Here is a 13,617-nt window from a genome sequence, read left to right on the forward strand (position 1 = left end):
CCAATAGTATAGAGGTCTAAAGTTTGACTACCCATCAAGTACTAGGCAGTAGGCAATCATGCTTGGATGGATAAGCGTCAGAAAGATATAAGACAAAAGAGAATTGAGAAATATCTTAGAAGAAAGCTGCTACCATCACATTGAATGTTCTACATCTAACCCCCTGGCCACATTAATGTGAAAGTGATGCTTGAATAGTAACTTTCAACCTTATAACTACTCCCAAAAACTTCAGGAAGGTGCTGATGGGACAAGTATGAAGAAGATTAGTAGTCTGATCTATACATGGAGGGCTAAGATGAAAGAAAGAAAGGAAGTATAAAGGGATGAACTCCCTTACAGAGGGGGAGAAAAACCAAAGAAAATATGACAGTGTAACTAAGAACTCTAATTTTTGTATAAGTCTAAGAGAAATATATAAAAACATACCTTCCTCGAACTTGACCGAGGAAAGCATTTTTTGTTCAAATTGTTTGTTCATTCCATTAATAACTACTCTATTGTGACAATATCTTCCTAACTCATTGAACGTTAAGTCTTAAGCCTACTCTCTAACAAATTCATTGTTTTGGGCTCATTAGGCCATTGTCCATCCAGTTTTTGGGCTGTGGAGCAAAACGTGCCCTTACAATGTGCATATATATATATATATATTTGTTTGATGATTTATATAGAAATTGCATAGACATAAATTTGTTTATGTGTTTAAAAGTGTTCACTAACTATTTGGACAAATAAAAATGGGAAAAGAAAATTTAATTGAAGCTGGACTTGTTAAAGAAGGAGAATGTTAACTTAATCGTTATCTAATTTGATTCAAATGTAAACTTCTATTAAGCAAATAAATTCAACACTTTGATATTACCCTATTACCTATAAAATTTATGCAGGGGGCACACTACAGTTTATTCAGGGGGTTCAAATGAGTCCCCTGACTTCAAAAAAAAAAAAATATATATATATATATATATATATATATAAAATATTTTTTTTGTTAGTTTAATACTTTTATTCTTAATTTTTTTTTCACACCTTAACTTAAATCTTACACACCCTTATTACAAGTATTTCCAACTCTAAGAGTAAAGAGTAAGTGTTTGTGATTGTGATTGTGAATTGTAAGTGTCCCTCTTTATTATAAATTTATATTATGTGTGTGAGTGTGTCTAATATTGATTTTGTACATTACTTTTTATTATAATGTTATTTAATTTGTATGAATTATGATGTGTGTGGATGTTCATGTGTACAGTATAAGTATGATATAACTTTATATAATTTAATAATTAGGAAATAAAGAGGGTTTGTTACATGTGTGTGTATTGTTATCATATTATAATAACTTTAAAAAAAATTAGTAAAATTCAACAAAAAAATTGTAAAGTTAGTGATTGTTTAAGCATTTGATTGGTTAAGTATACACGTACTGTATAATTTTGTATAATATGAATGAGTGTGGTTGTTTGCATCAATAATTAATATGGAGCCAATGAGTTGAGATTAGTCATTTAGTTTAAAATATTTTTATAAAAACAAAGACAAATATATATTTTTTGTGTGTAGAAAGACTGATAGATTTCATTAAATAGAAAATTAGCCAAAATTGGCTAAGAGTACATTATTGATGTGTGATGGAACATCCTCCATCCACACTAAAAAACCGCTAACATATCTAGTCAGGTTGTGAGCTATAGAATTACCTTGTCTTCGAATGTGAGAAAAATGAACACGAGAGAAGGAATCCATTAAAACTTTGGCCTCATCAATTAAATGACCATAGGAAGCAAAAGATTCATCTTCACTACAAAGAACTTTGATGATCACCTCAGAATCCCCCTCCAATATAATGGAAGAGAAATTGAGCTCCTATGCAAATCTCAACGCCTTAACCGCAGCCTTTGCTTCAACATCAGCAGCCGAGTAAGGTAAAATAATATTTTTTGCCATAAAAGCCATAACCAAGCCTTGGGAGTTTTAGACAACTACACCAATACTAGCTTCTCCTGATTCCTGAAATATTGCTCCATCAAAATTGATCTTGACAGAAGGAGACCACTGAATTCTGCTTGTATTTGGAGTACATGCTAAATGAGGTTTCATGGATAGACCCTTTTAGGGATGGAGGGAGACTTGATTGGCCTCCCCTAATTTTTTTTTTTTTTTAAATTAATATATACATAGGCACCAATTTTTGTAATTTTGTTCTATAAAATCACACTTTGCCCCCTTAACATTATCATTGATTCTTTTAAGAGTACTAATCTAGCCACAAAATTTTCTATAACATTTTTATAAATTGTTGAGGTAGTAAACTATTATTGGTTTGCATTTGGGCCCATCACTTACCTCACATTTTTACTTACTAATAACTACTCTCCACATTAATAATTTGTAGAAAAGTTTGTAATTTTAGCATTTTTCTCCTTTTAAAGGCCAGATCTAAAATCTAAACCAAAATAAACAAGCCCAAAAAAATTATTTAACAACAAAAATTACCAATAATGAAGCTAAAAACAATTAAACACAATCAACCAATTTTACCCAAAACAAACAACCTGGATGCACACATAAAAAACACAAAAAAACCATTAGCAGTTAAGCAACCAAGCTGGAAGTTAGAGCCATCACACACAACCAATAGCAAAATTGCCCCCTAACTTCAAGTCCTGGACCTAATTTAAAATTAGCTTGGATTTGTTTTGCCATAGGAATCACATCATTTATTGGTTAAGGTTTGTCTTCCACCCGAAGTCTATTCCTTCTAAACCAAAAAGTCCAAATATACATGGCAAATGTTTCTAAATCCTTCTTCTCTTCAACCACGTATTTAAACAGATCAACAAATTTGGAGAAAACCTTGCTATCCCGAAAAGTCCAAGCTGCATCTGAATTCCACACAACTGAAACTTCAAGACAAGCCCATAAAAGCGTGGATCACATCCTCAGGAAACTGTTTACACTGATCGCAAGAATCTTCAGATAGAACATTCCTGCGGACTAGGTTTGTTTTAACTGGGAAGGAATTTTACAAGCTCTCCAAAGCAAACTCTTCACTTTATTTGGAATCCTACACCCCCAAATATTTTTCCAGACAAATAGATAATAAGTTAATTGCAACTGCATAAAGATAAAAATGTTAGACAAACTTAACAAAATAAAATGGTCATAGGCTCATAACTACCCATATTGATAATAGATACTCGTAATGAATTATTATGTAACAATTCAAAATTTGAAAATTTATAAAAGGAAATTATAAGACTTTATATATTATTATTATTTTGTTGATAACTTGATATATTTAAAATTTCTTTTTATTAAAATTTTTCAATGACCCCTAAAAAAAATTCTTAATGCCGCTGCTGAATTTATGCAAAGAAAAAATATCTTAGTTTAATAAAGACTAATATTTACACATTTATAAATAAATAAAAAAATTCGTGCAAAATACGAGACAATAAAAGTCTCTATCCTATGATAAACTATTTTCTCAGGTTTAGACTTTCCGAATCACGCGTTCATTATTTTCCCAAATTCTTTTTTTGGGTGAAATAGGACTATTTCCTTTTGAAATAAGTGTATAACTATTTCCATTTTTTTTTTTTTTTTTTTAATGTATAGTATCTAATCCTACCATTATAATAGGAAAGAAATATCCGTGCTTATCATTTAGGATGACGAAGGTAACTATAACTATTTTACTAATATTAAAATATTTTAGTTGAATATTTGCAACTTGTTAGCATTATTGAGTATTATTGACTAAAAAGCTTCGTCAATTGTTTTGTATTGGAATGTCAGGCCAGTTCAAAGTCGAAGGCCTGAAGCCTGCCTCTCTCTCTCTCTCTAAAGTCTTAAACTCTAAACAAAACAGTTCTCAAGTTTTTGTTCTCAGGAGGACCCGAAGACAAAAATAAAGGAAAGGAAGGGGGCAAAAATTAAGAAGAAGAAGAAAGAAAGGGACAGGTTGGGTCAAAAATAAACTTGTCAGTTTAAAAACAAACAGCTTCTTCATTATCCTGTCATTAATGAATCGTTGGTCAGCGGAGATCGAGGAACTGCGGCGACAAATGAAAAGACTTATTATGGATCTGCAGTTACAAGTACAGGTGAGGATGATAAGGAATAGTAATATTATTGTATTGCTTTGGTTTTTGGCAGCGGCAGCGTTCTTCGAAGCTCATAGCCAGGCCACACCAGCCGATACTTATAAGTTCGGTGGTCCATTTGACAGCTCCTACTACACCACCTTCGCGGTGGTATCGCCGGCCACAATCAGCAATGAAGCCCTTCAAGTGACTCCAGATTCAGCCGGTAATTTCACCCTCTCAAACAGGTCAGGCCGAGTGTTGTTCAACCATTCATTCAAGGTTTGGGAAGATCTTGCTGGAGCTGGAGGTGGAGGTGGAGTCAAGGTGGCATCTTTCAACTCTTCCTTTCTCCTCAACATTTATCGCGTTAATAAGTCCACCGCCGCTGGAGAGGGTCTTGCTTTTATCATCGCCCCGGACTTGGATCTCCCAACGGGTAGTGACGGTCAATACCTGGGTTTGACCAACTCCACCACTGATGGCAACTCCACCAACCGTCTCATCGCCATCGAGTTGGACACCTTCAAGCAGGATTTCGACCCGGACAGCAACCATGTGGGTCTCGACATCAACAGCGTTCGATCTTACAAAACCGTGTCTTTGTCCCCGTTGGGCATCCAGCTGGCCCCTAATGACACCAGATTTTACATGGTGTGGATCCAGTACGACGGGGGAAACAAGTCTCTGTCGGTGTTCATGGCAGAGCAAATGCAAGATAAGCAAGGGAAACCCCAACAGTACACTGTAGACAAGCCCAACAAGCCTGTGCTCACTGCGGATCTTGACCTTGGAAGCCTTGTCAACAAGAACTCCTACTTCGGATTCGCCGCCTCCACGGGAACGAGTGACATCCAGCTCAACTGCGTGCTCAGGTGGAATCTGACCGTGGAGAATCTTCCGGGCGGTGATGAAGAATCATCAAGTAGTCACGAGGGGCTTAAGATTGGTTTGGGGGTTGGAGTGCCTTGCTTGGTTTTGGTGCTGATGGGGATTGCTGGTTTGGGGTATTATGTGCACAAAAAGCGTGTTGCAGCAGCTGCTTCAGGTCCCAATATATTGGGTGCGCTTAAAAGCCTCCCAGGAACGCCTAGAGAGTTCAGCTTTAAGGAACTCAAGAGTGCTACCAACAACTTCGACGAGAAGCATAGATTGGGTCAAGGTGGTTTCGGTGTGGTCTATAAAGGTGTGATTCCTAAGGAGAATCTGCAAGTCGCCGTCAAGAGGTTTTCCAGGGGCAACCTCAAGGGTAAAGATGATTTCTTGGCTGAGCTTACCATTATCAATCGCCTTCGTCACAAACATCTCGTCCGATTGCTCGGTAAAGTCATTTTTCAATCTCTTCTTTTGTTTCTATATATATATATGGTATGTGTTAGCCGTGTCTCACTTAATTTGCTCTAATACGTTTGCTTTAATAAACTGATTTGCTAAACACCATATGCAATGCATTGATCTCCTTGAACAAATTAAGCCCAACGCTAGCTAGCTAATGACAATTCAAATTTGCTCTGATTGTTGCTAGCGAAGATAGTGCTCAAATTAATATATGCTTAAATTATTACTATTATCACTGCTTGCCATTCTTTTTTTTTTTTTTACCATATATTAGGGCCAGGGATGCGGGAACAAAATATAAGCTTTTGAAATTTGACTACAATATGACTTTGGATTCCAATAACTTCATGTTTCTGTTCGTTCTTCTCCATGATTCGAACTCGTGCACTGTCACCTGTGTTGAATCTATGATCTTTGGTACCCACTTTTTTGTTAGCCAGTCTGTTTTGTTTGTCCCAGTATCAACGATATCTTTTGTTATTATTGTTTTAGACAAAAATGAGAAAGGGTTAAAAGTATGAGTACTGCGAGGGGTTAAAAGTATGGAAACACCTTTAACTCATCACCGTGATGAGTTATAGTACAAAATTATGTCAAATTATTTGCTTCACTCTAAAAGTATTGAACCCATCAGCAGCCTATTCAAAGCACTCTTATCAACAATGCTAAAAAAATATAGCATTTAACAACTTAATACACCGATTTATTTATTTTAAAACTATACTTTATTAATCATCTTTTTCTTTTTCTCTCTTCCTTTCCTTCTTTCTCATCGTTTCCGTCTCTCTCTATTCTTGGAAGCAATAAGAACAACCACTTACCACCACACAAACCCATCCACCCACCAAAAAAAACTCACCATCCATACCACAACCACCACAAACCCCAATCACCGACCAAAAACCCACCACATAAACCCAACCACCCACAAAAAACCCACCATCCATACCACAACAACCATAAATCCCACCACCCACCAACTGAACCACCGCAAGACCCACCAAAAACTGCCGCAGCCACTTCCTTTTCCACCACCATCACAAAACCAGTTCCTTGCTCTTCCACCACCATTTAAAAAAAAAAAAAAAAAAAAAAAAAAACAGAAACCTTTCTCTTCCACCACGAGTGACGGCAGCAGCGATGGTGCCATGAAGAAGAGATGGCCATGAAACTTTGGCTTGGGTTCAGTTTTAGACGGAGAAGGAAGGGATTGGGTGAGAGGGAGAAGGGGAGCTGGGGAGGGACTAGAGCCATAGACCCTTTTTTTTTTTAGGAAAAACTAGAGCCATAGACTTGGCGTTAGAATCAAAGACAAAAAATAAATTAAATAAAAGAAAAAATGGGTAGTTAAAGTTAGAAAGTAATAAAATAATATTTTTTTATATCATCATTCTACAGTGTGGTGTTAGAGCACCCACACCAACATGCAAAAAAGTAACAAATTTTACACAATTTCAACAAAAAAACACTAATATCAGTTGGTGTAAATTTGTGTATAAATACAAGTTGCTAGTAGCATGTGTATATAATTTTTTAACAATTTTTTTTCTCTCCTCTCTGTACTTGACTCTCAGCTCCCTCTCTCTCTCTCTCTCTCTCTCTCTCAGGCGCACAACTCTCTCTTTCTCTCATCTCATCCATCTTTCTTCCTCTCATCAATCTTTCTTCCTGTAGCTTCTGCCGATCGCCACCGTCGTCGATCGCTCTTTATTCCTTTGTTTCTCATTGTTTTCGGGTTGAATGGGCTTGATCAGTGGGTTTCGGGTTGAATGTCTCTCACCATCGCCATCGCCATCGCCACCGCTTGCCTCTGGAGGCATCGATCTTGTTGCTCAAAGTGAGGCGTCAATCTTGATAAGTGGGTTTTGATCTATTTTGCTGGGTTTGTTTTTTTGGTTTTCTGCCGGTGGGTTGTGTGGATTCCGGTGTGATATCGATGTGGATTATGGGTGCGGGTCAATGGTTGTGTGGCAAAGAAATAAATATTTTATTTGAATAAATGTGTATAATAGACAAACTGATATGAGTGTTTTGTAAAAATAAGTGTGTAAAATAGAAAAAGTAAGTTTTAGATATGCAAAATGGAAAAATTTATGCATGAGCTAATGGGATGCTCTAACTCACTATAGTTAGATGTTAAAAATAAGGGTTTGTTTGATATATCAGTTTGAATACTTGTTTTCAGTTTTTAAACAACATTATACGTATTTTACATACTTTTTCATTCACAAGTATTTCTAAAAAAATTAAAAATTATTATTTAAATACACGTACATACAGGCTTAAATAGCTTTAGCAACTTTGATGCAGTGTATTTTTTTAGTGTGTGAGGCATTAAAAGTGTCAAAAATAGCTTTTAACACTTTTAATGGGAATGCTCTCACGTATTTACCTAGGGGAAAAATTTAAAAAAAAAAAAAAATTGGGCGGGGGCTTAGGTCACGTCACAATTTGTATTTATTTTCATGGGAATTGGGTCCTTGTTGCGTAGTAGGAAATTATTAATAGGAATCTTCTGCACATGCTATAGCTAAACGAAACGAATTTTTAAACGTGCGATCCAACTGTCGACCGCGGGAAAGTTTTGCCGTATAGCGTATAGTAGTGGACTGGTGGGTCTCACTCTCTCATATATATATATATATAAAGTCAAACTATTCATGACATACTACTGTGCAAGGATGCACGTAATAAAATACTTTCCTAAAGCTGATTCTCCAAAAAAATAATTAGTAAAGCTATAATGTCAGCTTCGTGATCAGTAGCTTTTATCCGGGCTTGGGCTTTGAGACAGATTTTCAACCATGAAATTAGAAAGACTTCAGCCCTATTCCTTATTATTCCACCACTTAATACTTGTTACGATGATAGGAACATCATTATCACATCACAAGTACCTGTTACAAACTCATTTGACCCAATTGAGTTTGTTGATTGTTTTGAGTGAACCAAGAACTCTTAATGGATAAATAGACTATTTTGAGGGAGTCTAGACCTCCAAAGTGAATATTCACTTAATAATAACATTTATAAATAGATAACTTTACAAAATAAAGCTAATATTTAAATTCAAAAGAAACCTAATATTTATTTACAAGTAGATAAGATTTATTCAAATACTAAGCTAATAATTTATCCTATTCATTCCTCCTCCCTTGAAATTAGCCATTGTCTTCAAGGGTTTAATTTGAAAATGATTCTCGCATAAGAGCTTGATCTTCACAAGTTGCTTCCCATGGTCCTCTTATTTTTGAGTTTGCATTGCCTATCATTTTCCTTAGTTAGCTTCTCTTGTTCATAGAGATCCAAATCCCTCTCTTTGGTTGCGCATTGCCCACCACCCTCTTTAATTGGTGTCTCTTGTTCATATCTAGCCAAACGCAAGGACTTGCATATCACTTGCATTTTTTTGATACTTTCAACTACTAGAGATTGAGATTGTATCTCTTTTGATTTGTCCATGCATTCCAACAATTGTTCCAACCATTGTTCCTTCATGCCTGGCTCTGATACCACCTAATTGATAAATAGACTACTTCGAGGAAGTCTAGACCTCCAAAGTGAATATTCACTCAATAATAATATTTTTTAGCTTCCTTTATTAATCAACATCAACCCATATAAATAGATGACTTTACAAAATAAAGCTAATATTTAAATTCAAAAGAAACCTAATCTTTATCTACAACAAGTAGATAAGATTTCTTCAAATACTAAGCTAACAATTTATCCTATTCATTATGTGATTACCCAACTCTTAATAACAAAAACAAAATCTTAAATAATTAAATAAAAACTAAGCACGTAACACTTAGTTGTGAAGTTCACTTATCAAAAAACATAGTTCACATTATGAGAGATGATGCACATCCTCCTCGATCACATGGAACCATTCATAACTTACACTAGTTTTATTATGTATCAATCACAAGCAACACTAGTTGTTAAAGATTTTTGTTTTTATTGGTTCTTTGTTTTAAAAGTTTTTACTTAATTCCACTTGAAAAAAGAAAAAGGAAAATAAAAAGAGTTACGTATAACTAATATTGGCATGTAGCATGTGTATCTTTTAGTATTTTACAAACCATGTTGATGTAGCACGTATATCCTAACTAAAATTCAAGTTGGTGTATGTGTTTGGTTTTTGGTTGCATTTTTTTAATTAATTAATAACCCATTCGGATACCAGTCTGGACACTAATCAACAATTAACTAATGCTAGCTATGGTTTGGCAATTTGCTCACAATTAATAACGCTCGCATATATACATGATGATTTCAGGATGGTGCCACAAGAATGGAGTACTGCTTTTGGTGTATGAGTACATGCCTAATGGCAGCTTGGACAATCACTTATTTTGTGGCCCAGAAAGCAATACAACCCTGGAATGGGAGCTGAGATACAAGATCATATCAGGAGTGGCATCAGCGCTGCATTACCTCCATAACGAATACGACCAGAGAGTGGTACACCGGGACCTTAAGGCCAGCAACATCATGTTGGACTCCTACTTCAACGCTCGTCTGGGCGACTTTGGGCTAGCACGAGCGTTAGACAATGAGAAAACCTCTTACGCGGAGCTGGAGGGTGTGCCAGGGACCATGGGCTACATAGCTCCCGAGTGCTTCCACACTGGCAAAGCCACCTGCGAGTCCGATGTTTATGGTTTTGGGGCAGTGTTGCTGGAAGTGGTATGTGGTCAGCGTCCATGGACCAAGATTGCAGGCTTCCAGTTCCTGGTGGATTGGGTTTGGTGGTTGCATCGCGAGGGACGAATATTGGACGCTGTGGATGAGAGGCTGCAGGGAGACGAATACGTGGTTGAGGAGGCACAGAGGCTTTTGCTTCTTGGCCTTGCATGCTCACATCCGATTGCTGGGGAGAGGCCCAAAACGCAGACCATTATTCAGATTATATCAGGAGCAGTGGCGGTTCCCCACGTGCCACCATTCAAGCCCGCTTTTGTGTGGCCGTCCACAATGCCAGATAGCAGCAATAGTAACAGCACGATGGCTAATGCTACAACAGCTGATTCCACTCCCATTTCCATGTCATCTTGGCGTTTTGGGTCAGGTTCGGAATCAGCTGGTTGGACACCTCACTATGCAAGCAGGGAAAGCTGTGGAGGTGCAGGTGGGGGTTACAGTGATATATAGCTAGCTCTCTCGTGTAGGGATGAATTACTACGGTACTATTGGTCGATGCACCATTAATTTCCTGTTTGATATTTCCTCTTCTACTTCTTTTCTGTTTTAATTTCCTTCCTTTTTTCTAAAGAGACAAATTTCTAAATTCTAAACGACATTCTTCAATTAAATTTGGGTTGGGAATGGGTAGGCTCAACATCCAAGCCGTATTAAACAGACGGTTATTTTTGGCTTTAAAATGTCAAATGTGCGTAAAAACTTAATTACCAAGGAAATTATATATATAGATCTCATGATTTTACTTCTGGATATGGTCAATTCACTGCGATGTTTCACACAGCATGACGTTTATCTTCTTAATTACATGTCCATTGTCATCTAAATTAGTCCAAATCTCCGAAATTTTCATTTGTTCTTTCCAGGATTTCCTATCATCCTTTGTCCTCTCGTGTGTTTGAACCATGCTTAATTGCTTATGCCAGTATATTGAATACCTTAGAACATTGTTAAGACTGTATTGCTGTAACAATGTTCGATACCAACTGTTCCAAATGATATCACAACATGCATAATTGCAAAGTCTAAAGTAACATAAAAAGCTTAGGCCTATGATGAGCCTTTTATTAGTTACATAAACTGGCAAGTCTTGACTTGATACGCATGCATTTATGGGTTGGCGCGTACAAATTGGAGGGCTTCACCAGCATGCAATTTTTTGGAAATCCGGAGTTTCCTATATTCTTCATAAGTAAAAGGGAGAAACTGGCGAGGGTTGTCAGAGTCAACAAGTTCTGGTGGGGCTTCAACTGCCTCTTCCTTGGGTCCTAAGAGAAATGAAGCAATTGACACTCGGATACATGCTTCCTTGCACTGTACTCGATGCTTCACGTTACAAAATCTTCCATTGCTCCATGCCTTCAACATATATTAACAAACATTAGTTAACTCAAAATCAAAAATCAAATCATATAGTATTATTATAAAATGGGATCCTCTGCATATATGCATATTGCATACCTTTGCAACATCCCCAAGATTGACAAGCAAGGTGCCTACCCAGGGATCCACGGATACGAAGGCACCAGACTTGTCCATGACTTCAAGACCACCCACGTTTTCATCATCTTGAAGTATGGTTAGGAATCCTGAATCCGTGTGTATTTGTACACCAGAGGATCCTACAGTTTCAGGTGTGAAGTTGTATTTGTTAATTCTAAACTGGCAAGGCCATCCCTTGAACAAGTCGCTAGCCAAACCCATACTTTTGGCCAACATTCGTCCTAAATCATTGGCCAGCTCGTGTATTGCTTCAGCATACATCTCTATTGTTTCTCTGACAATAAAAGTATTGCCTAAGTAGAATTAAGCTTTCAAAACAAAACAGGTGGTTCAAACATGTGAATAACAAACATGCTCCAAAACTTGGGTTAGGGAAAAATCATCTAGGAAACTACCAATTTTTAGTACATAAGCTTCACAAATAGATGCCCCATCAATATAATATGTTCACACTTAATATGGACTTCAAATTTCATGTTAATAAGATCTTATTTACTATCCGACAGTCATTAATCTGTGATTATCTTAATATCTATGAAACATTATAATCTTGTGTCAACATAAAAAATCAACTTCTTATAATTTCAAGCCATCATATATGTTTTACTTTAAATCTCAAGTCTTGGCATGCAAATTATTTGTGTTTTGTGTTTAGAATTTTGAGAAAATTGTTACAACTAGAACAACAGCAGTAGTATAAGTATTAATTAAGAGGGAAAAAAGAAAAAGGAAGGAAGGAAGAGCCAGGGAGGTGGAAATAAAAAGATGAAAATTAAGAAACCTTTGGTGAGGGGAGAGATCCAATTGAGAAGAAAAGGTACGCAGAGATTGAGAAGAGGCCAAATCATAGAGACCCAAGGCCTCATAAAAAGGGTTGACCTGGGTGGGAGCCATGTAACCACTGCCGGCGATGACGTCTGTGTTGCGCATTTTGATTTCCATGGGAAGGTCAAGCACTTCTCTCACCACTTTCTTCATCTCTGACATCAGACTCGAGGGGATCTTATGGTTCACAATCCTGAAACAACCCCACTCCTCCGATGCTTCTCTCAGTCTCTTTAGCTGCTCTCCATCATCTTCTTCCAATTTCTGCATATCAATCACCGGGATACGTTTCCCCTCCTCCTCCTCCATCTTATCTTAATTAATTTGCTCTCTACTAAATATATAAATAAATATATAGGCTTCTCCATTCCATACTCATACTACACTAAATAAATAAATGCTTTACCTTTTTTTTATTATATATTACTTAATTTCTTCTTAGTAACTAGTAAGTAAATTAATGGAATACTTTCTACAAAACACTAAACATGATAAGAGTCCCAGCAACTCATCTCATTACGGAGTCGGACAATGCAAAAGAAGAAGAGAACTTTTTTTTAATCTTTAGTTGACCAATTTACGCTCTCTTTTCTATTCACCTTTTAGAGATATGCTTGCGTCACATAAAGAGGCACACAAATTATGCCACAACTAGTTCACGTGATTAGTTGTGAAAGTGAAAGAAATGATAGTAAATTTATGTTGATACACCTTTCTATCATTTACAACACCCTACGTAAATGTGTTGTGGTATAAATTATATCACTTTATGTTACATTAGCATATCCTCTATTTGTTTAAAGTTGCCATCTACGAAAGCTATCCTAGCTCTCGAGGTTCCGTATCTCATTTGTTCTTTCCTCTGTTTTTTTTTTTTTTACCTACTTTCCTTTCCCTTTCTTTTCGGCCTGTTTATTAAACTCGTCTTAATACAATGTAACTTAAGTTTTCAATGTTTTTAGTTTCTTAATCCTTTTATTCAAAAAACTGATCCAACGTGAAATTAAATATATTTCCCCAACATAATTTCTCTCCAAGTTTGTTTATAAAGAAACTCTTTAAATTTTGTATATATATCTTTTTTGGGTATAAATTTTAAAAATTTCTTGTTCTTTATACTTTTAACATGCATATTAAATTTTGTTTAAATTAGATGTTA

General features: G+C 36.2%; 2 protein-coding genes across 2 annotated transcripts; one reads left to right on the plus strand and one right to left on the minus strand.

The window, feature by feature from the left end:
* The first annotated feature begins 3,778 nt into the window (after positions 1–3,778).
* On the plus strand, positions 3,779–10,875 carry LOC115994376 (probable L-type lectin-domain containing receptor kinase S.5). The gene is made up of 2 exons (XM_031118501.1): positions 3,779–5,409; positions 9,709–10,875. The coding sequence occupies exons 1-2, from the start codon at positions 4,029–4,031 to the stop codon at positions 10,581–10,583; spliced, it is 2,256 nt and encodes a 751-aa protein (XP_030974361.1). The 5' UTR covers positions 3,779–4,028; the 3' UTR covers positions 10,584–10,875.
* Positions 10,876–11,056: 181 nt separating this feature from the next.
* Positions 11,057–13,002, minus strand: LOC115994377 (2-oxoglutarate-dependent dioxygenase DAO-like). Its single transcript, XM_031118502.1, has 3 exons — positions 12,415–13,002; positions 11,592–11,907; positions 11,057–11,489 (listed from the first exon to the last, which is right to left on the minus strand). The coding sequence occupies exons 1-3, from the start codon at positions 12,765–12,767 to the stop codon at positions 11,241–11,243; spliced, it is 918 nt and encodes a 305-aa protein (XP_030974362.1). The 5' UTR covers positions 12,768–13,002; the 3' UTR covers positions 11,057–11,240.
* Between the last annotated feature and the right edge of the window lie 615 nt (positions 13,003–13,617).

This window comes from Quercus lobata, chromosome 6, assembly GCF_001633185.2.
Source record: "Quercus lobata isolate SW786 chromosome 6, ValleyOak3.0 Primary Assembly, whole genome shotgun sequence".
NCBI classification, from domain to species: Eukaryota; Viridiplantae; Streptophyta; class Magnoliopsida; order Fagales; family Fagaceae; genus Quercus; species Quercus lobata.